Consider the following 23,917-nt stretch of genomic DNA (forward strand, 5'->3'; position numbering starts at 1 on the left):
CCGGGTGCTGGCGGAGCCGCCAAAGTGCTGGGAAAGGGGCGGCAGAACGGCCGAACACGGGGAGAGCTCCGTGCACGGAGTTGGAGCCGAGCGCTTCCACCTGCCCGTCCCCGGTGTCTCGCTCCCTGCCCGGGCTCTCCCTTGGCCGGGGGGACCGGGACGAGGCGGTTCCACCGCACCGGGGCGGAACGGGGATGAGCCGGGGGCAGGAGAGGGATGAGCTGGGCAGGGAACAGAACAAGGGGAATATCCCTCGGGATGAGCTGGGCAGGGAACAGAACTGCGGGAATATCCCGAGGGATGAGCTGGGCAGGGAACAGAACAAGGGGAATATCCCGAGGGATGAGCTGGGCAGGGAATAGGACAGCGGGAATATCCCGAGGGATGAGCTGGGCACAGAATAACGGGAATATCCCGAGGGATGAGCTGGGCAGGGAACAGCGGGAATATCCCGAGGGATAAACCGGGCACAGGACAGCGGGAATATCCCGAGGGATGAGCTGGGCAGGGAATAGAACAGCGGGAATATCCCGAGGGATGAGCTGGGCATAGAATAACGGGAATATCCCGAGGGATGAGCTGGGCACAGAATAACGGGAATATCCCGCGGGATGAGCAGAGCAGGGAACAGAACAGCAGGAACATCCCCCCGCAGTGACTGCGGGAACAGAACAGCAGAAAGAAAGGAACAGATCCAAGTTCAGAGCGAAGGAGGGAGGAGCCTCAGGGGCTTCAAATCCTGGCCAGAATCACAGCGAGACCCCGAGGTTCCCCCGCTTGGCCGCAGCTCCTCGGAGAGGGAACAGCTGCTTTTCCAGGAAATGCAAAGCGCGGGGGGAATTCTCCAACCACCGAATTCCACTTCTCTTTTCCAAGGAAGAGATCTCTGCAGGCGCAGAGCAGATCCCTGCCCGCTCCCGGGGTGAGGAGCTCGGCTCAGCGGTCTCTGGGCTCCGCGGGTGCAGCTCCAGCATCGGACACGGCTGGGCAGGGATGTGCATCTGCTGAGTTCTTTTGCTCCAAATATGACACCAAAGCAGCTCTGGGAGTTCCCAGCGAGCCCGGGGCCGGCCCATCGGAGCCCCGCGTACAGAGCGGGTATTTTCGGCACTGAAGCTGGGAGGTTTCACCGTGCGTCTCACCCACCGCCCGAGCTTTCTCTTTCCCTTTAATTTATCCATTAAATTCCCTTTAATTCATTCCATTTTGGAATGAATTTCATTTCCATCGTGGATGAGCGGATCCACAATGAAACCTCACCGGAGGAGAGGCACAAACATCACCTGACAGTTCAGCCCAGAGCAGCGACTGCGGCTTTTTTAATAATTCAGAATTACCGGGGTTCCGCTTAATGCCTCTCCGATTTGGAAAATAAAACAGAAACCTCAGCTCTGGTCTCTTCAGAGCCCCAGCAACACCCAAATTATCCTGAGGAGGTTTTAGTGACTAACAGCTCATTCTGAGAACAGTCAATAACTTCACAACTAAGTCCCAGCGGGCCCTGCATGAGCCCACTCCTGGGCTAATTATAAATAATAAATAATATTATTTAATATAAATAATAAATAATAAATAATATTATTTATTGTAAATAATAAATAGTAAATAATAAATAATATTATTTATTATAAATAATAAATAGTAAATAATACATAGTAAATAGTAAATAATAAATAATGAAATAATAGATAATAGAATAAATAATATTATTTATTATTCATTATTTATTATTTAACATCTACTTTAATATTTAAATTATTGTTTAATATATGTATTTATTATTTAATATTATAAATAAATATAAATAATATAGGGTATTGTATAATATAATATATAATATATATAATATATAATATAAATATATAATATATAATATATAATATATAATATATAATATATAATATATAATATATAATATATAATATATAATATATAATATATAATATATTATAATTATATAATAGCATAATATAATGAATTATATATATATAATAAATAATGATAAAAACCTGGTGGTTTTTATTGCCTGGGCAAGGCTGCAGAGCCACCACTCAACATTAAAACTTCTTGACTTTCATTCAGTGAAAGTCAAATTATTTCTATTTCAATGCAAATGTGGGAGTGTGCAGACACCCTGCATACAGGAACTTGAATAATAAATGAGTTTTCTCCTTGTGTGGCCCCTCCTCTGCCTCCTCCGTGGGGACTTGGAGACCTTCAGCACCCTCAGAGGAGCCAAGTGGCTCCAGCAGCCACCGCATTTCCCCAGCAGCCCCATCCTCTGCTCCGAACTGAGATCTAACATGTGCTCAGGCAGCCCAAAAGTTTGTTTTAAATAGACACTCCTTGAATAAAACCTACAAAAATACCCCCATGTCCTGCTGCCGGGCGTGAAACCACAGCACGGCAAAGAGGAACCGTCAACTTCAAACCAAAGAAATGAGTAAAAAATAAAAATAAACACACTTCTGCCTTCCTCAGCCTCCTGCTGCCACCGTTGCGCAAAGAGAGCGGAGATGGGAGAGGAAGGGGCGATTCCAGGGGTGGGGGGCTCGTCCTGGTCTGGAGCTCCCTGAGGGTCTCTCAAGATCTGGAGGTCCCTGGAGGATCTCTCAAAGTCTGGAGCCCCCCAGGGTCTTTCAAGGTTTGGAGCCCCTTGGGGTCTCTCAAGATCTGGAGCTCCCTGAGGGTCTCTCAAGGTCTGAAGCCCCCCAGCGTCTCTCAAGGTCTGGAGCCCCTCGGGGTGTCTCAAGATCCAGAGTCCCCTGAGGATCTCTCAAGATCTGGAGCTCCCTGGGTTCTCTCAGGATCTGAAGCCCACCAGGGTCTCTCAAGGTCTGGAGCCCCCCGGGTTCTCTCAGGATCTGAAGCCCCCCAGGGCCCCTCCAAGCCCGAAGCCCCCCGGGCACCTTCCCCTCTCAGCGCTCGCGGAGCTTCGGTTCCGTCCCCAGGGGAGAGAAAAACATTTGCTTTAAAAACAGGAAAATGTGATTGTCAAACCACAACAATGGGCCGGGAAGGGGCCGCGGAGGCTCCGAATTTTGCTCCAAAACACCCAACGAGTGACTCAAAGTTTCTGCCCCGCGCCCTCTCCCGTCCCCAGCCGGGACTCGGTAGCCTTTAATAAGCCTTTAATAAAGATTTCCCTGATAATGGGGCACCAAATCCACCCCGAGACATCCTGGATGAGGTTTTGAGGTACAGAAAAACCCGGTGGGTTCCTCTCTGTACCCTCAGCCAAGCACAGCCCGACTTGGAGAGGCTTTTCCCGAGGGCAGGGAGTGACAGGACAAGGGGAATGACTTCACAGTGTCAGGAAGGAGATTTAGATGGATTTTTAGGGAGGAATTCCTCCCTGTGAGGGTCCTGAGGGCCTGGAACAGGTTGCTCAGAGAAGCTGGGGCTGCCCCTGGATCCTTGGAAGTGTCCAAGGCCAGGCTGGACTGGGCTTTTACTGGGTTTTTATAGATTTCTGCCTGTTTAATATAACTTAAAAGCAGCTCCCACATGGCAAAGCCAGGGAAGTCCATCACACCTGCACATGGAGCAGCTCCTCCTCCTCACCTTTTCCTTTAGAGAAGCTCAGACCAAACAGTTTCACTGAAACCGATCGTAGAAGCTTTGCAAATGTTACTGGGAATTGTTTATTTCCCTTCGTTTAAAGCCCAGAGGGTTTGTAGCCAGAGAAGGGAAGAATAATTGGCAAAACTCTGATTTTCTAAATACCTGATAAACTTTTTGGGTTTCCTGAGTGGATTTTTTGGGGTTCCGATAATCTTTTGGGGGTTCTCGATCAAAATCCTGGGGTTCCCGAGCGTTTTTGGGGTTCCAGACCAGAACTTTTGGGGTTCTAGACTGCCGCTTTCAGGGTTCTAGACCCGAACTTTTGGGGCTTTAGATCGGAAGTTTGGGGTTCTAGACCTGAACTCTCAAGGTTCTAGATCGGGAGTTTGGGATTCTAGACCCGGACTTTTGGGGTTCTAGACCCGGACTTTTGGGGTTCTAGACTGGGGGTTTGGGGTTCTAGACCCGGACTTTTGGGGTTCTAGACCGGCACCTTTTTTTTGGGTTCTAGATCGGGACTTCGGGTTTCTAGACTGGGATTTTGGGGTTCCAGATTGTCCTAAAATCCCAGTCTAGAACCCCGAAAGTTCAGGTCTAGAACCAACAGAAATGCCTGGCACGCTCTGGGCGCTGCTCTGAGCTGCTGGGCACGCTGGCATCAGAGGCTGTCACCCCCCAGGTGTGACACAACCTCCCCTTGGCCACCTCCAGAGTCCCCCCAGGTCCCTGCGGCCTCTCCTGCACTTTGGAACAGGAGAAGGGGATGAAAGAGGAGAGATTCGGCTGGATCGACCCTAATTTGCACTAATTGCTGGCCACCATCAGGCTCCCATCTGCTGCTGTTCCCAGCTGTTGAGAACAGCCCTGGAGGAGTTTTCTCGGCCTGGAGGCAGCTGTAGGAACCCTGGGGTTGAAAGTTTTCCTGTCACAGTCCATGAAGAGACTCCCTGTTCTCCCCTCCCTGAGGATCCCGGGGCAGGCTCAGTTCTTGTGCTGTGTCCTTCCCTGTCCTTCCCTGTCCCTCTCTGTCCCTCAGGCAGGGGATGAGGTGCTCCAAACTGAGCTGTGCTGCCACACCAGCCCTCCAGAAGTCACAGTCAGAGGTCTGCAGGTCACGGGATTCAGCTCTAAGGGTCCTGACAACAGTGCCAAACCCTCCAGTTCATGTCCTGCTTTCCAAGCCAGGCCCCCCCAGCCTGAGCTCAGCTTTCTGGGCAGTCCAGAGAAGCAAAACCCAGCTGGGTTTAGCTGGAAATTCCCAGGAGGGGGTGTGGGAGTGTTTCAGCACTTTCAGCACTTTTGAGATAGGACAAAACAAATTCTTCCATCACAGCATCCCTCCCCAAGCCGTGGTGCTGTGAGCTGCACTTCTCTTGATGCAATTTCCCATGCACAGAAAGAGAACCAGGAAGCACCAGGGGTGGCAAGAGAAGGGAAAAAAGCTGGAACACTGCCTTGGGATGAAGGAAGAAGAGATGCCCCCCATGTCCCAGCTCCAGTGGGTGCCCCGGGCGAGGGGAGCTGGGTGAGGAGATTGTCACGGGTTTTGTGGTGAGAAACCGGTGGTGACAATGTCACCTGTCCTGTCACCCATCCCTTTCCTGGCTGGTGTCACCCAGAGCTCCAGAGCAGCCCCTCAGTGTCCATCAGAGCATCTCACCTGAAACAGCCGGGGCTGGACTGGCACGAAGAGCCCTCAGGAACAACACGGCTCAGACGGACACAGACGGGTCCATGGCAGGGGTGGAACTGGGTGATCTTTGAGGTTCCTTCCAACCCAAACCCTCCTGTGCTGAAGGTCCCTGAATCCCTGCGTGCTCTGGGTCCCCAAACACCACCCCAGCAACCCACCAGAGCCTCCTCTTCTCCAAACCCTTCAATCCCCTCCACCTCCACATCTCCTCGGCCTCCAGCTCAGGGCTGGAGATGCCCAAACGCCCTGGCAGGAGAGCAGGAGGACAGAGATGCTCAGCAGAGAGCAGAGCATAAAGAAACTCCCCAGGGACATCTGAACACAGAGGATGGGTTGGATGAGGGGAGCCTGGAGAAGATTCCCCAGAGACATCTGAACACAGAGGATGGGTTGGACGAGGGGAGCTGGACAGGACAGGTCGGTGCCGGTACCTTTCTTGTCGCCGCTCATCGGCCCGGTCAGAGGCCCCTGAGGCTCCCGTCGCTGTCCCGCAGCACGTGAGGGTCCCCAGGCAGGCAGAGGCGCTCTCTGCTGAGGTCTGTGCCGTGCGTGGTGAGCAGCCCAAGCCCAGCTCTCGAGCTTTTCTCCTCGGCACAGTTTCCATGCCTGGTTTCAGAATGACAGGCCCTGGTGCCGGCTGCCCTCGCTCGCTGCACCGGCGGCTTTATCTCGCATCCTTTCATTTTACTCTCACACCCAGCTGGGGACTGACTGGTTTCAAAATAAAATGAAGCTGCCAGAAGCTCCTGGGGCTCTACCAGCCTTTTGCAAATGCTTGGAGTTGCCACAGAAAACGTGGGCTGTGTCCATGAAAGCTCCCGCTGGCACAATTGGCCACCCAGGATTCCTGGACAATGAATTTCTCCAGGAGCAGATGCAGAAAATGCCCAGTTTAACATCTGGGTGGTGCAGGGAGGCTAAAATTGGAGCAGCCTTGGAGCCACCCACGCTCACCCAGGAAGGGAAAAATCCCTCAATCCGAGAAGTTCAGCTCAGATTTCCCCCAGACACCACCCGGACCGGGAATGGCTCCGATTCCTGAGACGCAGAAGGAGGAAGGGGTCACTGTCCACCCAGCTCTGCAAGGATGAGTGGAAAGAGTTTCCTCAAGGGGAGGCTGGAAAAGAGCAGGAATTCTTTGCTGGAGGAGGAGAACCTGGGCTGCTCCTTCTGCTGGCAGGACCCCGTGGCTCAGATGATGGGGCTGTGTCTGTCCCCCACCACGCCGCTGGAAATTGGTTTTCTCCCTGTAATTGCCCTTCTGTTCACAAACACTAAAGTGTGCTTTTAGTCCAAATCACTTTTAGTTTAGGTTAAAGGCAAATGGCAAATGAGGAGAGAGCCCGAGTGAAGCTGCCATGAGGCACAAGGCTCGTCTGTCTCCCCTGCCATGAAATGAATCGACTCCCACTCAGGGACAGCTCTTCCCAAGGAAGGACCTGCACTGGAAGGGGTCCCAGGGCCATTAAGTCCAGGGCTGATCTCTGCACGAGCTGAGACGGTGCCAAATTGTCCCCACATCCCATTCCCGGAGCATTCCCACTGTTGTGTTTATTGCTGGAGAGCAAAAGCCACCGGCTGTGACCTGGCACGTGAAATTAGAGGCACAAACAGCGATGGAGCCGCTCTTATTCTGGGGATAAAAGAAGGAAAAGTGCCCAGTCCTCACATGAAGGAGGATCCAAATCCAGCCCTGCCTCTGAGAGAAGTCAGGGATTCACTCTCACAGTAACACAACCCGAGCTGCACAATCGCCCTTCATTTTCCATCTCCAGGTGCGTGCCCAGAGACTGTCCCCAACAGAAAAAAAGGTTTTAAGAAATGAAGGGTCAAATTATCTTCTTATGCAACACCACTGCAACCTAGAAAATCTAAAGCTGCAGGACATAAATCAACCACCAACTGCCTGGGGTTAAAGAGAAACTTCCTCTGGTAACAACCTATTGCATAAGAGCCCTAACGGGAGCTGCTGCCTCCCGAAATCTCTGTTAGGAAGGGGTCCCTGGGCTGCAGGGCTGGATCTGCACCATCCTTTCTGTGCCCTCTTGCTCTGACCCAGCTTTTGTCCCTTATTCCAGCCCACGAGCCCTGGGGAGAGGCAGCAGGGCCCAGCTCTGGGCTGGGATGATGGCAAAGCTTAGCTCAGGCTGAGCTCGGTCCCTTTCTGAGCCCTGCACCAAACTGAAACAGAAGTTTAGATTTGATATTTGGAAAGAAATTCCTCCATCTGAGAGTGGCACAGCCCTGGCAGAGGGTGCCCAGAGAAGCTGGGGCTGCTCCTGGATCCCTGGAAGTGTCCTAGGCCAGGTTGGACAGGGTTTGGAGCAAGCTGGGACAGGAAGAACCCAGCCCATCTCAGGTTGAGCTTTAAGGTTCCTCCCAACCCAAACCATTCTGTGGTTCTGTGATTCTCTGATTTAGCACCTTCCCCTGCTCCAACTCAAGTCCTGCAAAATTTCAGCCTCTGAACTCTTCAGCCTCATGCTGGCCATGACCACACGTGTCCACCTGGCCACCAGACACCAGCTCCAGGTCCAGAGCTGCCCAGCAAAGCCCCTGGCCCTGAGCAGCTGCTCCTTCCTCCCTTCCCAGCCACCCCCAGCCCTTCAACCAGCTCAACTCATTCCCATCAACCACTTCAGGCTGAAACTCGGATTATTCACATTTTAACCCTTCCCTTGCCTCCTCCCTCCCATAAATAAGACAGAAACCAAGAGAAATCACAGCGAGGGGCAGCCACCAGCACAGGGAGCACCAAAAAAGGCCCCGGGGGGGGTATGGAAAGGCGGAATTGGGGTGCCGTGCCGCGGGGTCCGAGCTGCCGCGCTGTTTGTTTGGTGACTGTTCTGCCACGGTTATTTTTAGCCGGTGACGCCCGGGGTATTTCGCTTCAGGACGTCCGGTCTGAGCCTCTTTCTGGGAATCCCACGTTCTCTAATTGTAAACAGCCCCATTCAGTCGCTCTGGAGCGCGAGAGGCCCCGGCTTGTGTCAGGTGTGAGTCAAACAGGAAACTGCTGCTGCTGCTGCTGCTGGGCAGGACAGAGGGGTTCAATGTGAAGAAGTGCCCTGGATGGAGCGGCAGCACCGGCCCCACGGCCCTGCCCGAGGCTCTGACCCGGCCAGGACGCTCAGGACGCTGCCCAGGGGATGCTGCCCACGCCAGGGTTTGGTCTTGCAGCTCCTCCTTGGCCGGGTCAGCCAGCGGTGCCTGTGCCACTCTGAGAGACAAAGTTTGATTCTCAGGCTTTCTGCTGCTTCTGAATGTGCTGACGCTGTGGGAAAAGGGTTCCAGAGCATCAGAAAGCTCCAGCCCAGGTTGGACAGGGCTTGGAGCAACCTGGGATGGTGGAAAGTGTCCCTGCCCATGGAAGGAGGGTGAGCTTTAAGGTCCCTTCTAACCCAAACCATTCCATGGTTACAGTTAGCTCTGTAGCTGGGACAGGATGGATTAACAGCAGAAAGCAACACTTCCAAAAGGGGCTGAGGGTAGGTCTGATAGGAACATGAGCTCCACGGAGCATCCACGGGGGCTGTGGCCTCCAGGACACCCCAGCACATGGCAGAAGCTCCCTGGAGGGAGCAGCAGCCCCGGCACCAGCGCAGGGGGAACGTGCACGTTGTGCCCATCTCTTATCTGACTCATTTCAGTGTCTCTGGGGAAACCCTGGCACTGATAAACAGCTCCTGCTCCCTGCCTCCGCCTTTACCAACCGAAATCTGGAGTCTATTTTTACCCCAAAACACCCACTGCAAGGGGGGGAGGCTGCAGCGGGGCCAGGGGTGGCTTGGCACCGCGGGGATGCGAGGGTGGCACTGCCAGCCCCGCTTTGGAGCCCGAGCTGGCTCCTGGTGCCGCTCACCGGGGTGATCCGGCTGTGGCACTGCCAAAGTGAGACCAGAACGTGCCCTGTGGTGCTCACTGTGCCCCACACGGGCTGTGCAAAACCAAACTGCTCCAACTTTTCACTTCCCAGCACCTTCCCCAAAGCTGACCCTGGCCAAAGGCTGCCTTGAGCAGCAGAGTCCCGTCCCTGCCACAGGATGTGAGGCCTTTGGTTCCATCAGTTCTGGGCCAGCTTTTTCCAGCCTTAGGAAAATCTCTGTGGCCAGGACTCCCAAATATCTTTGGATTTCTCCAAGTGGTCCCTCCAAAGGCAGTGTGAGCCCCAGCTCGGGTGTGAGCAGGGTTTGATTCTCCCGCTGGCCCTTGGGGAACATTTCCTCCCATTTTCTGCCTCTGCTCCCTCCTCACACGGATTCTCTGCCTCTCCCCAAAATGCTTCAGGTCATAAAACCACAGGATGAGTTGGGTTGGGAGGGACCTGAAAGCTCCCATTTCACCCCCTGCCGTGGGCAGCGACATCTTCCCCCATCCCAGGCTGCTCCAAACCCAGTCCAGCCTGGCCTTGGACACTTCCAGGGATGGAGCTGCCACAGCTCCTCTGGACAAACCTGTGCCAGAGCCTTCCCACCCTCCCAGGGAGGAATTTAAAGGAGGTTTCCTCTCCTCGGGGTGTTCCAGCCCACAGCAGAAGGCTCAGAGACCAGAAATAGCTCAGGAGACACAAATCAAGCCCGAGAAGCAGGTCCCCGTTCCCCCAGCAGGGAGTCCCAGCCCAGGCAGGCGTGAGCAGGGGGGTTCTGCTGCTCCCGGGGCTGCGGTTCCTGCTCCGGCTGTTTCTGCTCCGTTTGCAGAGATGTGCTATAAAACCTTCATTTCCTGACACACATGGGATCAGGCCAAGGGGTCGTGTTTTGGACAACCTGGCTTTTCCATGGCAACCGGCGGTGATGTCAGCGCCGTGCAATGATCCGGAGGGGCCTGGGGAATGGAGAGCTCTCCAGGAATGGGGCAGGAGAGGGGGCTGAGGTGCTGGGGGACACGCACAGGGCTGGGGCTGCATGAGAGCGGCCCAAGCAAAGTTTTCCTTGGATGGCTCCGAGCACAAATAGTGACCCAACTGCTCTGGGGCTGGAGCAGCTGCAGCTGAGAGCATCCTCCCTTCTCCCTCCTCCTGCAGCTCCCAGCCCTCCCTCTGTGCATCCCCAGCCCCTGCAGCCAAAAGGCCCCAGCCAGCTGTTCTTGCCCAGCTCTGCCTAAACCCTCTGACCCTCTCCACCCCATGCAGGGGCATTTGCAGGATCTGGGGGCTGTGAGCAGCTCTGCTCCCCCTTCCCCGGCCTTTCCCCTCCCTGCTTTGTTCCTGCAGCCGCTGCTTCTTCCCATTACACCCCCCCCTCCCCACAGGGGAGCCCCTTTACAACAGCCAGATAATTAAAACCTCGGGCAGAGAACTTCTTTCTGCTCGTGGCCACATCTGCTGCCCCTGGGGCTCCCACGGCTCTCGTGCTGCAGTGTCTGTCTGTCTGTCCAGGCTTCCTGTGGCTGGAGCCATCTGATACTGCAGTGCTTCACCTCTGGGCACGGTGCTGAGTGAGAGCCTGTCTGGGTTTGCTGCTGGAGGATAAACACGCTGAGTAACAACATCCCTGTGTGCTGGGAGCTGCCAAGGAGCCGCGGCTCCGCCTGTTCGGGGTTCGACGGGAGAACCTGAGCGTCTCTTTTCCAGCCCAGAAACGCCTGCACAGAGAGACCTCGGCTGGAACCCCATCCCTGACTCCTCTCTGGTGCTTTGTGGGACTGACCTGGGCAGATGCAGACCTTAAAACCACCTCCCACTATCCCAGGCTGCTCCAAGCCCTGTCCAACCTGACCTGGAACGCTCCCAGGGATCCAGGGGCAGCCACATCCTGTGCCAGGGCACCCTAGACCAGGACCTTACCACCCCTCACAGGGAGGAATTCCTTCCCAATATCCCCTCTAACCTTGCCCTCTGGCAGTTTAAAGCCACTGTCCCTTGTCCTGGCACTCCAGGTCTCTCCCCATCCTTCCTGCAGCTCCTTCAGGCACTGGAAGGCCACAGTCAGGTCACCCCAAACTTTCTCTTCTCCAGGATGAACAACCCCAATCCTGCCTGAAGGTCAAGGCACAAGGAAAGGCACAAGGAGGTAAAGCTGGCAGGGGTGACCCAGGTGTGGTTTAGCTCCTCATCCTGCCCTGAGTCTCCACGTGAGGCAAAAGTGGGTTCAGTGACCTGGGACAGACCTTCCCCAAAAAAACCCAATAAAAAAATCTTCACTTCAAGGTGAACCAACCAACTTCTCAACAGAACCAAAGGATCTGAGGCTAAACTGACCCGTTTTTATCAAACAGCATCCCCAACCTACTGCTCTCCACGTCCTCCCCACAGGGACCCAACAGCACCAGCGCCGCTCGCAGGGGAAGGGGAAAAAGAAAAATACAAAAGGAGAAAAAAAAAAAACCCAAAACAACACCATGTAAAACCTTCCAAAAATGTTGCACGGAAAGTGGCCACTCAGCAGAGCGAGGTTTCCTGCACAGTGAGAGTTGGCCGGGGACAGAACAGGAAATCACTGCTTCCTGCCTGCAGAGGAAGCGCCTATCGCATGCCCGTGATCAAAAACAAACAGCACTTCAATTAAACAAACAAAGGACCGAAAACTTCAGCAGCTCCAGCCTGGGTCGGCTCCAGCCGCAGGGAAATGTGTCCAAAAATAAGAGGTTTGTAACCTTGAAGAGGTTTTTCACCTCCTTCCCCTCGCTGCACGCGGGCGCGGGAGGGACAGGGCAGCTCCGGGCTGTGATGGCACTCCAGGGATGTGGAAGAGGGTCCCGCTCTTGGGTTTGGGGAAGGAGCACGTCTGTCCATCCATCCATCCAATCCATGGATCCATCCCTCCATCCATGGATCCATCCATGGATCCATCCATGAATCCATCCATCCATGGATCCATCCCTCTATCCATGGATCCATCCATGGATCTATCCATGGATCCATCCATGGATCCATCCATCATCCATCCATCCATCATCCATCCATCCATCCATCCATCCATCCATCCATCCAATCCATCCCATCCATCCCATCAGTCCCGCAGGCCAAGCCCCAAAGCTCCAGCATTGCTCATTCCCCACATGCCTGATGCTCTGGGCTTTTCCAAAGCCAGGCTGGTTGGGAAAACTGCCCTCCCAGCATGGATGTGAGCACAGAAAGGCAGAAATGGAAAAGCCAAGGCTGTCCTGGGACTGTGTTTGTATCTCTCCACCCCCCAAACAGCACCTGCTGACCCCCGAGGCTCCATCTCCTCCTGCTCCACCCTCAATCCAGAGGTGCAAGGGCAACCCCTCAAATCCCACCGGGCTCTGCTGTAGGTTTGTACCAGGATGGGTTTTTCAGGCACAAGGAATTCTTCTCCCGTGAGTCCTGCATTTAAAAGATGCCAAAACAACAGCAAAGCAGCTCCAGAACGAGGGAATAACTATTCCAGAGTCACCGACAGCCCTGCGATGTCCTGGACAGCCAATTCCAAGGATGGGGGAATGTGTGTGGCCACCTGGGGGAATGTGTGTGGCCACCAGGGTCTTTCTGTGTGGCCACCACACAAAACTTCATTATTTAGCATTTTGCTGGTGATCTGAGACCCATCAGGTGCAGCCACCACTAAAGGCAGAGCTCAGACACGATTTTTGTCACCTCACCCGCCTGGTTTGCTCGGGCAATAAATAACCTTACCTGTTTCCTGGCTCGAGGGCTGCTGGCTGCTTTTATTTGCTTTGAAAGTAAACTTCCTGATGAATTAGCCAAGCCTAATTAGTATTTATTTAAAGTGCATCTTCCTGACGATGCAAACACAAAGCGTGGCTGTGTCTGTGCAGGAGACACCGAGGGGCAGATGGAAATAAGGTCATGGAATGATTTAGGTTGGGAAAGGCCCCCCAAGACCATCGGGTCCAGCTGTTGATGTCACAGCTGGGCAGACACCTCCTATCACCTCAACCCCAACGTGCCACCAGCTCCAGGTGGCCTTTTCCAAGCACTTTTGTCCCCATTTCCCATCCACACGTGACAACCCCAAGCTCAGCTTCACCACAGGAACGTGGCTGGAAAGCCAGGACAAGGAATGACAAAATCCCAGTGAATCCTTCAAGACTCCAAGAGGCTCCCCCAGGTGGGACCCTGAGCGTTCCCAGGGATGGGGAGCCCGGCAGGGACAGCCCCCGAGGTTTCCAGGCATGGTTTGAACCCAGAGCTGCTGTGCAGGAGGAACGACCTCTGAACACTCATCTGAGGCTCCCCAAACCATGTCTGGTCCTTCTTCTGCAGCACCTCAGCCCCTGCCTGGCGCATCCAAGTGTGGCTGATGCTGTTCCTCCCCTCGCTGGAAAATCCATGCAACATCCCTGGAAAGTTGATTGCTAATATGGAAATGCTGGCCCATTTCCTCATTGTGCCAGTGCCAGGAGCAGGGATGAGCTCCTGGAGGCTGCCAGGAGGGGACCAGGGTACTGAGGTGGGGGGACTTTCAGTGCTGGTGAAGTTCTCGTTGCCTCCTGAAAAGCGAGGGAACAGAATTCTGCCTCTGAAAAGCTCCTTTAACTCTGAAGGTTTCGTCTACATTTCTATTAACACGAGTCAGCTCCTGCTGGAGAAATTCCCATCCCAGCAGGGGCACAACAGCTCTGGAGGGTTCCTCCAGCCGTGGACCTGAGCCCTGCTCGGTGTCAAAGCTGGACAAACTCATTTCACCCACCTCATTCTGCTACTTTACAGCCCAGTTTTATCCACGTCCTTCAGCTCAGCCCATGGGATTCAAGGTTATCTTAAATCCAACACCACCTTTTCCATTGTCAGGGAAACCAGAGAGCTGCCCAAAACTGCTGGATTTAGTAGAGATCAAGAACGAATGATACAAACAAACACAGCTGCACTGGGACAGAGGGAACTGGTCCCAGTCAGACCAGAAATGGGATTTTATAGAGGGAAAAACTCAAAACTCCATCAAACCTACTCTGAGTTATCCCACGACAGACTGCACAGGTTCTCTAAGGACTTTGCACAAACCACGAGCTCTGCAGGTCCCCTAAAGAACTTCCAGTCGTGTTTTGAGCAGTTCCTGCAGAACACAGGAGAATTCTTACATTTGTTCCACAAGAACATGCTGTGCTCCAGCAGCTACCTGAACCGCCACAGAGCCCCAGACGGTCTTAGTGAAGCCCTAACGAGCAATAAAAATGTTCTTTTATGCCTTGTTTGATCATTCCCTGTTTACGAGGCCCAGGATCCTGTGAATCATGTTTTATCCCAGCCAGCAGACACTGGAGACGCCCGGGATGAAGAGGAGAAACCCCAAGCGGGAGGGGGGCAGCAGATAACAACATCTGGGCTGTGTTTGGCCACATGAAATTCACTCTTCAGCCCGGGGCTCATCCCGCTCGGGCTGTGTGATCCACCACAGGTCCCCACGTCAACCAGTTCCAGTCTCCTGCGAGGGTAAAGGGAGGGATCCCGTCCTGGGAGATGCAAATCCAGGAGCAGCTTCGTGGCTTGTCCCAAATCCCCTTCATTAACGCGCTCCAGGCTCCTGCCGAGCTGTCCCGGATTTCGCCTCCCGCTTTTTGCGCGTGAGACGATCCAAGAGGATCCCCGGGGCAAAGCCAGAGCCCAGACAACGCTCACACGGCTCGGGCTGCTCCCCCGCCCTCCTTCTGCACCCCGAGCACGAGGCTTCTCCCCCTCCGAGCCTTCCCAAATTCCGCTTCAGCATCCCCTGGAGCGCGCAGCCCCCAAGGGAAGAGATCTTCCTCCCGCAGCCCAGCGCAGTCACGCCTGATTGCATCATGTTTGTTTTGCTTTGCCTTTGAGGTCAGGATTCCTCCCACCTTGCCCAGAGCCAGGTTTTGCCCGGTCTCACACGGCGGGGAGCCTGCGCTGACCCAAATCCAGGGACGCGGCTGGGTGGCAAAGCCTGGTCCAGCACGGCTTGGCTGGGAGCAGCATCCAGGGGGGGACAGAGTCCGGCGGGGACACTTCCCCGGGCGGTGCTGGATGGGTTTGAGGGGATTTTACACTCGCAGCATCATCTCCTGAGCTACCTGATCCCTCCCGAGCTACCCGATCCCTGCGGAGCCGGGGACAGCGAGCGGAGCTGCGGGGCGGGGATGCGGGGAGCGGCGGAGCCAGCAGCGGGCTACTCACCCTGGCTTTGTCCTTGCATCCAGAGGAATTAAAGCCCTTGGAGAGGAGGTCTCATTGTTCAAGCTGCGCTTAAGGAAGGCAGCTGCTTTCTTTATATCTCAAGATTCACTAAAGTTCAGGAAGAGAGAGAGAGAGAGAGGGAGAAAGAGAGGGGACGGCGAAGGGGAGGGACTGAGCGCAGGGCCCAGAGGCCGTATAGAATGACAATGGAAGGAAATGCTTTATCAAACCTAGAAAGCCAACCCTGCCCTGGGAACACAGAGGGAGAAAAAAAAAAAAAAGGAAAAACTTGCAGAAGAAAAGCGAGTTCGGCTGCCCCGAGTCCCTCCCTTAGAGCCGAGCCCTCCCCCCAGCCCCTCACTCCCAAACACAATGCGAACCCCGGTGGAAGTCGTCAGGACTTTTTTTTTCATTAAACAGAAGTTTCAGTTCTTTTTTTTTTTTTTTAAATAATAAATCCGACAACCAAACCCTGCCCGGGAATGGGAATGTGACGCTCTTCCCCCTCCCCCGGCTCCAGCCCGTCCAAGTTTCTATGAGTCAAACGTTTGCAATGTGTTACCGAAATGTTACCAAGCTGGAATGCAGCATCCAGAGGGTTCAGCTCATAAAACTTTTGTTTGTTGGCCGGGAGAAAGTGTCACCGGCACAGAATTGGGTTTTTTCCTCTCCTTCCTTTTGTTTTTTCCCAGCTCGCAGAGGGTTAAGGGCCTGTGCAGAGCTGACACCCGATGACGGTGGCATTAACCCAGCGCTCCCGGTCCCAGCGGGAAGGGAAATTGCTCTGCTTGGTGAGAAACGAAGGGAAAAGGGGCAGTCTGAGAGAGCAGGTGGGAAATGAGAGCCAGAGAGAAATAAATCCGTACACACACAAAATTCCGGAATGGTTTGGGTTGAAAGGGGCCTTGAAGCTGATCTTGTTCCACCCTTAACAGCAGGGACACCTTAAATCAGCCTTAAATCACATTAAATCAGGCAGATCCAAGCCCCATCCCAGGGCACAGCCAGGGACAGAGCTCAGCTCCTGGAGCACAAGTTCCCAGATGTGAGCTTTGGGATTTTGGGGTCAGAAAAGCGTTGTTTCCTCATCTGATGGTCCTGAGATGGGAACTTCCCCCCAAGACAGCGACATCCTGGGCCCAACTTCATCCAGCAGCGCCTGCTCTGGATCTGCAGGAATGCTGAGGGATGGGGACACAGCATCATCTTCTGGATCTGCCAGGAGCCGGGGCCACAGCTCAGCAGCTCTGGGCTTTGCTCCCACGCTGGGAGCACAACCTGGAAGAGCTCGTGAGGATGAGGAGTGCAAGAAGGAAAGCAGGAGAGTGAGGATGTCCTGCAAGCCTGAGTCTTGTCAGGAGGTGGCTCCTTCCACCTGGAATTCCACCTCCAAAACCTTTCCGAGGGTGTTGCCTTCACCTTGCTGAAGGACCTTGAGGGTTTAGCTCCAGGAGGAGACAGTGATGCTCTTCCTGCCTCACCCCCACCCCGTCCAACAGCAGCAGTTGGCCTCATGTGGGACTGGCTTCAGGTTTTGCCTCTGTTGGAGGGAAGGGAAATCTCCAGCAGCCAGCAGGATCCTCCCGGGAGGATCCTCCACCTCTTCCGCTGAGGCTGCCCTGCTTTGTGCAGAGAGCACAGAAACTCTCCCAGGAGAGGAGCTGGGCTCCCTGCCCTGCTCCTGGATTGGAGAATCACACTCAACCTGTCCTGGAGATTTCCAGCCCAAGCATTAATTATCCTTTCTGATGGGAAAAATGGCAGTGGAAAGGAAGGACCGTGGTCATCCTTCTCCCACCTCTAAAAGCCCAGTGACACCAGCCCTGCAGAGGTCCAACAGGTGAAAAAACTTCTTCATGGCATTTTTATGGCACTGTTATCAGATAAAAGAACCTGATACTCTGAGACAGGAGAAAAAAACAACAACAAAAAAAGGTAAAATAAAGATCAGAGGGAAAGATGTGAGGGGAAAGGCAACGATTGCTGAGGAGGGAGCTTGGCGACCAGCCAGGCAGGACTGAGTGCCCAGGACAGGGTCACTCCTGATCCTGTAATGAGCTACAAACTCTTGCCTAGTTGGAGCTTTGCATCATTTGCATGTGAGGTGTAAGGACAGGCAGGAACTGCCAAAAGGAGCTGCTCAAAGGCCAGGAGCAGATAAGAGTTTAACAAAGAGATGTTTCCAGACCTGAGGAAGTGATCCTGGCTAATTGAGATGACTGAACAAGGTCTCCCAGGAGGAAAAAAAGAGGGTGAAAGATGAGAAATCTTTGTGTTTCAAAGGTGAAGAGAGCAGGAAAGCTCACCTGGGAAGGTGGGAGATGTCCCTGCCCATGGCAGGGGTGGGACTGGATGGGCCTTCAGGTCCCTTCCAAACCCCTGTGATGAGCAGGGTCCTGTTCAAATGCTGGAAAACCCAGGCTGCTCTTTCTGTCACCAACCAGGCCAGAGCAGGCCCCAGATGGTGTTTAGGGCATAAAAAGGCAGAAGGATTTTGGAAAACCTTTGGGTAACACTTTGAGCTTTGCTGAAAACCCCAATGCCCGCACCTCCTCCAGAACCTCCTCCCTTCCAGTCCAAGTACAAGGACCGAGTTGTGCTGCTGGCTCCCAGGGTCCTGAGCCCACCCAGACCCTTCCCACCTGCCCTGATGTGCTGCCAAGAGCTCCCAGCAGCCACAATCCTGCTCCCACATCCCCTGAGATCCCCTCCCTGCCCGAGGAGAAGGGAAGTGCCAGAAGCACCCTCAGACACAAAGCAGAGCAGCCGTGGCTGAGAGGCTGCAGGAGCAGCAGCGTGGGCAGCAGATGCCCGAGGCAGGGAAGGGGAGCTGCCTGCAGCCACATCTCTCCATAGAAGGCAGGGAAGGAGCAGGTTTGTTTCTGCAGGAGGAGAAGAGTTATGGCTGCGAGAAACGGCGGCTAAAAATACCCCGAGGAGCTGGGAGGTGACTTGGGAGAGAGCACGTCACAGGTGGCCCATGGCTGGGGCAAAGGTGGCAGTGCCACACGTGTGGCACCCTCACAGCCACTGCAGAGGACGTTCAGAGCAGCCACGGGGCAGAATTGGTGAGAAACGAAGAGCCCTGCCTTGTGCCCGTGTTTGAGGCTCTGAACGCAGCAGCCTGGCTCAGCCTCTTGCCTGGGAATTAGGACACGATTTGAGCCCCAGAAATGCCCTGCAGGTGCTTCACCTCCAGACTGAATCCTAAAGCAACATTAGGATTGTGCAGGGAACGGAGATATTGACCCCCAGGGGGACTCTCAGGGTGCCCCTGAGCTCGGGCTCAGCTGTCCCCAGTCTCTGTCTGTGTGACAAACACCAAGAGTGTTTTGGATATGAAATGTCCGTGCCCCTCGCACCTCTGAGCCCAGAGATCTTCCCAGTGGGATGCACTTGTTGACTGGGAGCAACCCCAACACAGATTCCTGGTGGGATGTTCCCACTCAGCCCTGGAGGGGAGCACAGCCAGGTTAAACTCACCTGTTCTCCCAGCTCTGAGCTTCCAAGGATGGAGAAGGCATCACCAACATCCAGCGTCACTCCACATCACGCCAGCACCGCCCTGGACACCTCACCCACCGGCAAATCTGCTTGAACCATTTCCCATCTCGAGTTTCAGCTGGAGAAAAGGCATTTAAAAATCATTTCTCCTCTTTTGAAGGGGCTGGTCCCTGCGGACGACTCTGCAGTGAGGGCGTGAGGAGGATCTCGCCTGGCCTGGGTCCCAGTAAATCATAGTTCAGAGACAGCTCAACTCCATTTTATGATTATTAACCCCAGCCCTGCTCATTTGTTTGGCTTGTCTGAGGCTATATATAGTGATGGGTGCAGGCATGGCCAGGGGGGAATTGTGTGCAGCTGTTCAACACAGCCCCCCACCTTCCCAAAAAATCGTTTAGGGAAAAAAAAAAATAAATAAAAAGCTAACAAAACAGGAAGAGTATGGCTGGGAAATGAGAAGCAGCTGTGAAGAGGAGGGATGAGGTGTCATACAGGGAGGATTGACTTCAAACCTTGCAGGAAATGTATGAGAAATTTCCCGGCCGCTTTGGTAATCCATCATCTCCCCCACACCGTGTCCCGTGGTGGCTCTTGGCTCCTGCCACGCCTGTGAGTGCCAGGGCCAGGAGCATCTCAGGCTGGACTCAGCAGGAACATCCACAAAAGTGGCTGTTTGCTCTGGCATTGCCATCAACAAGGTCCTGCTGTGCCTTTGTGACAGACCCAAATCACCACAGATGGATGAAATGGCACCAGCAGGCAGGTGCTGAACCAAGGGAGCTCCAGGGCTGGATCTGGGAGTTTCAATAATGGAAAGATTCAAACACTGGTGGTGAAACACTCTGAACATTCTCATGTTCTAAAGGAGTGCAGGACGGGACCAGGATGGAAAAATAGAGCTGGAGAAACATGGAGGTGCCTTGCTGAGATCAGTGTCCTGTTCCTGCCCTCTCCAGGCACAGATCCTGGCACAGAGCAGCAGGAGAGGCTCTTCCTCCTCATTGTGGTTCATTTTGGAGCTGTCAGAGATGGGTAAACCAGGCAAGGTGATGGGCAAGGAGTGCGCTTGTCCCTGTCTGTGGCAGGGACACCAAACGAGCAGAGCTTGAAGTCCCCTCCAACCCAAACCATTCTGGGATTCTGTGATTTATTCCACGTTCCTGGAGCAGCTCAGAGCTGGAAGGGGAGGTGAGGGAGGGAGTGTGACTTCCTCTGAAGCCCTGGTACTCGGCACAGTGGCACTGGCAGGGGCTGGTCCCCAGCTCTTGGCTCTCCACCAGTTCTCCTGGTGGCTCTAACGGCAGCGCCGACACCTGAGCCGCTGCTCGGGCAGGTGCTGCAGCAGTTTAACGTTCGGTCTGGGGGCAAACCCGGGGAGGGAGGCAGTGCCAGTGCCCAGCTCATGCCCTGCTCTGGGCAGGGATACCAGCCAGCCAGGAAAACCCCAGAGCTGACCTGGAAACCATTCACAGGTGGGACCTGGGCTCCCTACCCCAGAGCCTGCACCCTTGCTCGTAGCTTCCTGTTTGCCCGGTGGCTTTGGGGTGAGAAGGGCTGGGTTTGTTTTGGTGCAGCACAGGCTGCTCCCAGCGAGGCACAGCGAGCTGGCTTCCCCAGGGCTGTGGTTTCGGCAGCTGCTGGCCCCGGGCTCTGCCGCAGTCAGGTGCTCAGAACCGCACGGTGCCAGCAGGAGAGGAGAGGAGCCGACATCAAGGGGCTCACCTGCAAAGGAAGGGGCTCCCAACCGAAGCAGCGCTGGCGTGGTCGGCTTGTGGCCACCCAGCCCTCCCTGCCAGCACCAAACTCGGGCCCAAGCTTGGTTCTGCACCTGCTGAAGATCCAGAGGCTCCTCCCAGGTCCTCGTTTGCTTCTCAGCCAAACGTGAGCATAGGTCTGGGATGGGAATGGGAGAGCAGATTCCTGCTGCAAAAGGTGTCTCAGGCTCACCAGGATTTTTACTCTTCCAGGGTGACAGGAACTGTCAGTCTCCTCCATCTGTGGGTCCTGGGGAAAGAGCGCTGAAGTCACAGAATCCTGGAATCCCTGAGCTGGAAAAGCTCTGCAGGATCATTGAGTCCAACCTGTGCTCAAATCCTCACCTTGTCACCCAGCCCAGAGCACCGAGTGCCACGTCCCATCCTTCCTTGGATCCAGGGATGGGCACTCCAAACCTCCCTGGGCAGCCCCTTCTAATGCCTGACCACCTTTTCCATGGAGAAATTCATCCTCAGAGTGCAGGCAGAGCTCAGCAAGGCTGTGCCTCCTGCCCTCCTGTGGGTCTCTAAGCCCAGGAGATTTTCCTAAAGGGAGAGGAGAGCTGGGACCGCCCTTGAGAAACTCTGGCTCTGTGCAAACACATTTGAAACCCAGAACTTCTTTTCCATCCCAAGTTTGCAGCAGCCTGTGGGGATTTATCACCTTGTTTTGCTGCTCCTTCTCAATCCCACGTGCAGGCAGGAGAGGGAGAATGTGGGGAGAGAACCTGATTCACTGTGCAAATCCCCACTTGGGAGAAGGAGTTTGATTTACCAAGGCCAGAGGTAGTAAAGAGCTTGGACAGGAATTTGCATTAAACCTTTGACACACAAGACATTTCCCTTTCAGCCAAGACAAACAAAGGAAGGAAGTGTCTGGGACTTTTAAAGCGACCTAGTGGAGACAGGTAAGGGCAGATAAGGGCTGAAGGAAGAGTGGGCTGGGTGAGGGAAATATCCAGTTTTACAGATTTGTTGGAATCCTGAGTGCTCTGCAAATCAGGCTGAGGGGAGGCGAAGCCGCACGGGGAAGGGCCTTTTGCAACGGGAGAAAGAGGCTGAACGTCCCCAAAGTGCTGAAGCACGGCCTTTCTGTTCTTTTCCAGAGCTTCTGAGAGTTCTCTGTGCCTGAGGCTGGGTTTTGAGGCTCATCTGCTCACCAGCAGAGCCTCCTGCCAGACCCAGACCCATCCCCATGATTTATCAGCATCATCCTCCAAGGGCAACAACCAGAATCCGTTCCCTAAGTGTTGAAGGCAGGAGTTTGTAATGGGAATAAAGGAGCTGGAGCTGTTCCTGTGAAAGGGAGAACACCACTGTGTGATGGAGAGATTCAAACAAGCCCACAGGAAAATAAAGCTCCTCTTTGATGCTGCTCTCTGTCCCCACACCCCTTGGAGGGGGAACACGAGGGATTCTCCTGTCCCAGGGCTGGGAAAGGGAGCAGCAGGGTCCCTCCTGCAGGGCAGCAGTCAGGAAGAGACCTGGCTCCCCTCTGCCTGACTCTGCAAGCAATGATTTTCCTGGTGCAACATCCCTGATCCCTCATCCCTGTACAACAGGATTGCCACAACCTCGTCTCAGAGGACAGATTTAAAATGCCAGGATTAACCTTGCCTGCACAGGGTTAATTTCCCTCTCAGGGTTTCAGTTTCTCCCTGGAGTCATCTGTTGGGTGACTCCACAGGTCTCCTGCCTAAATCCCTCCGGGAACATTTTGCTCTTTGACCTCAAATCTTTCCCTTCTCCACTAAATTGCTCCTAAATTGTTTCTCTTTAACCCTTTATTCCTCACTCAAGACACAACACAGCAAGATTCAGTCACAGCACGAGGAGGCCCCGTGGGATCCTCAGAAGGGATGGAGAGAGAACTCTGGATGAAACTCCATGGCCAGAAGGAGCAGGGAGGTCCTCAGTGCTGTCCCACAGAGTCACTGACCCCTCTCCTTGGCCTTATCTCACGGGGTGTTTTGCGTTCTGAGTCATTAAACAAACACAGGGACTGCTCTCCCTGGCCAGGACTCCCAGGGCCTGGAGCAAGGCTTGGATGAGGTTCCTCCACACGCCGAGTGTGAGGCCATAAAAACAAAGCTGCTGCTGCTTTCTGGGTTATTTATAAAGCAAACTAGACAAATAAACCTTTCCTACCCAGAACCGTCAAGGTTCTGAATCCACAGCTCTCCTTTCCTACGGGCACCTCGCTTGTGACTCATTCCCGAGCTCGGGGGCTCCCAGGGGATGAGCTGGGAACGAGGAGCTGCTCCCAGCGAGGAAGAGGCAGAGGCAGCCGAAGGCTCCCTGCAAGGGTTGAGCACTCTGCACCCTCCTGCCTTCCCCCCGAGCCCAGAAAAGCCATCTGTGAGACAATCGAATCCTTGCAAATCCCAGGGAATTGGCTGGAGCACCATCTGGAGGCAGATCCTGGAAGGTGTGGACGCCTTTCCCGGGATGAGGACGTGGGTGTCCCTCTGTCACCTCTGCTGGGGTGACACAGCCACCACCCGGGAGCTGAGGAATTCCCATCCCACCAGGACACGGCAGGAGCTGGAATTCATCACATCCTTGTCCTCTTGTCTCTCTTGGACCAAGTCTCCTCCTGGATATTCTGCCCAGCTGGCAGCTGCTTTGGCAGGTGGCCCCAAAATGAGGATTTTCCACACTCAGTCTCTGTCCTGTGTCCCTGGACCCTTGGATCACATTTATTTTCTTCCAATCTGTGCATTTACCAGCCTGGTGTAACTCTTTGCCTGTGTTTCTCTGCCCTCCATTAGTTCCTGTTGCTTGAGCACAGATGGATCTGCCTGAAATCAGGGAATACTTCTCCAGGAGTCCTTGGTTTGTTACTGCTGGCCTTGATTTGTTATTGATTTTTCCAAGGTTTTCTCCCAAGGATCAGTCTGGTTAAAAGTATTTTGTGCTGGGTTTGACCACAACTTTCTTATCCCGCTCCATCTTTCCGATAACGCCCGTGCAGCGCCGGGTGCCATTTCCCTCTGCTCTCTGGAAGTGGAAATGATTCGAATTTTGAATTCTGCTGATGCTGAGAAGAGCTGTGATTTCCAAGAAGCAATGCTGTGCCTGCCCTGACACGTTTCACATCTCAGCACTGGGAGAGCCACACTCTGCAGCCCTCAGCGGAGAGCCCGGAATTGTTTGGGGTTTTTTTTGCAGGGATTTGTAACCTGATCATTCCTGTTGTTCACAAAGACAACTCGATTTTTCAATATGTGATCCACTTTCTCCACGGCTGATCGAGGCTCCCTGCACAGTGAGCTGGCTCTTTGTTGCCGATTCCTGAGGAATTCTCACCAAACAGGGGCTTAGAAAACATTTACCTGCAGC

The 23,917-nt window shown here is 54.1% G+C and overlaps 1 protein-coding gene across 2 annotated transcripts in view; it reads right to left on the reverse strand.

Moving 5' to 3' along the window:
- The window catches only part of HDAC7 (histone deacetylase 7), a 61,921-nt gene extending 42,982 nt beyond the window's left edge, over positions 1-18,939 (reverse strand). Inside the window, exon 1 of one of the 2 annotated variants that reach the window (XM_086870151.1) lies at positions 18,801-18,939. Coding sequence is in view for 1 of the 2 variants with exons in the window: in XM_086870150.1 (XP_086726276.1) it covers positions 15,318-15,336 (19 nt within the window). In the remaining variant the exon portion in view is untranslated. Of the gene's footprint in view, positions 1-15,317; positions 15,445-18,800 lie in introns of those variants that run through there. The other variant, XM_086870150.1, reaches the window with a different exon arrangement.
- Between the last annotated feature and the right edge of the window lie 4,978 nt (positions 18,940-23,917).

The sequence above is a fragment of the Cyanistes caeruleus genome, chromosome 32, assembly GCF_971803275.1.
Source record: "Cyanistes caeruleus chromosome 32, bCyaCae1.hap1.1, whole genome shotgun sequence".
Lineage (NCBI taxonomy): Eukaryota > Metazoa > Chordata > Aves > Passeriformes > Paridae > Cyanistes > Cyanistes caeruleus.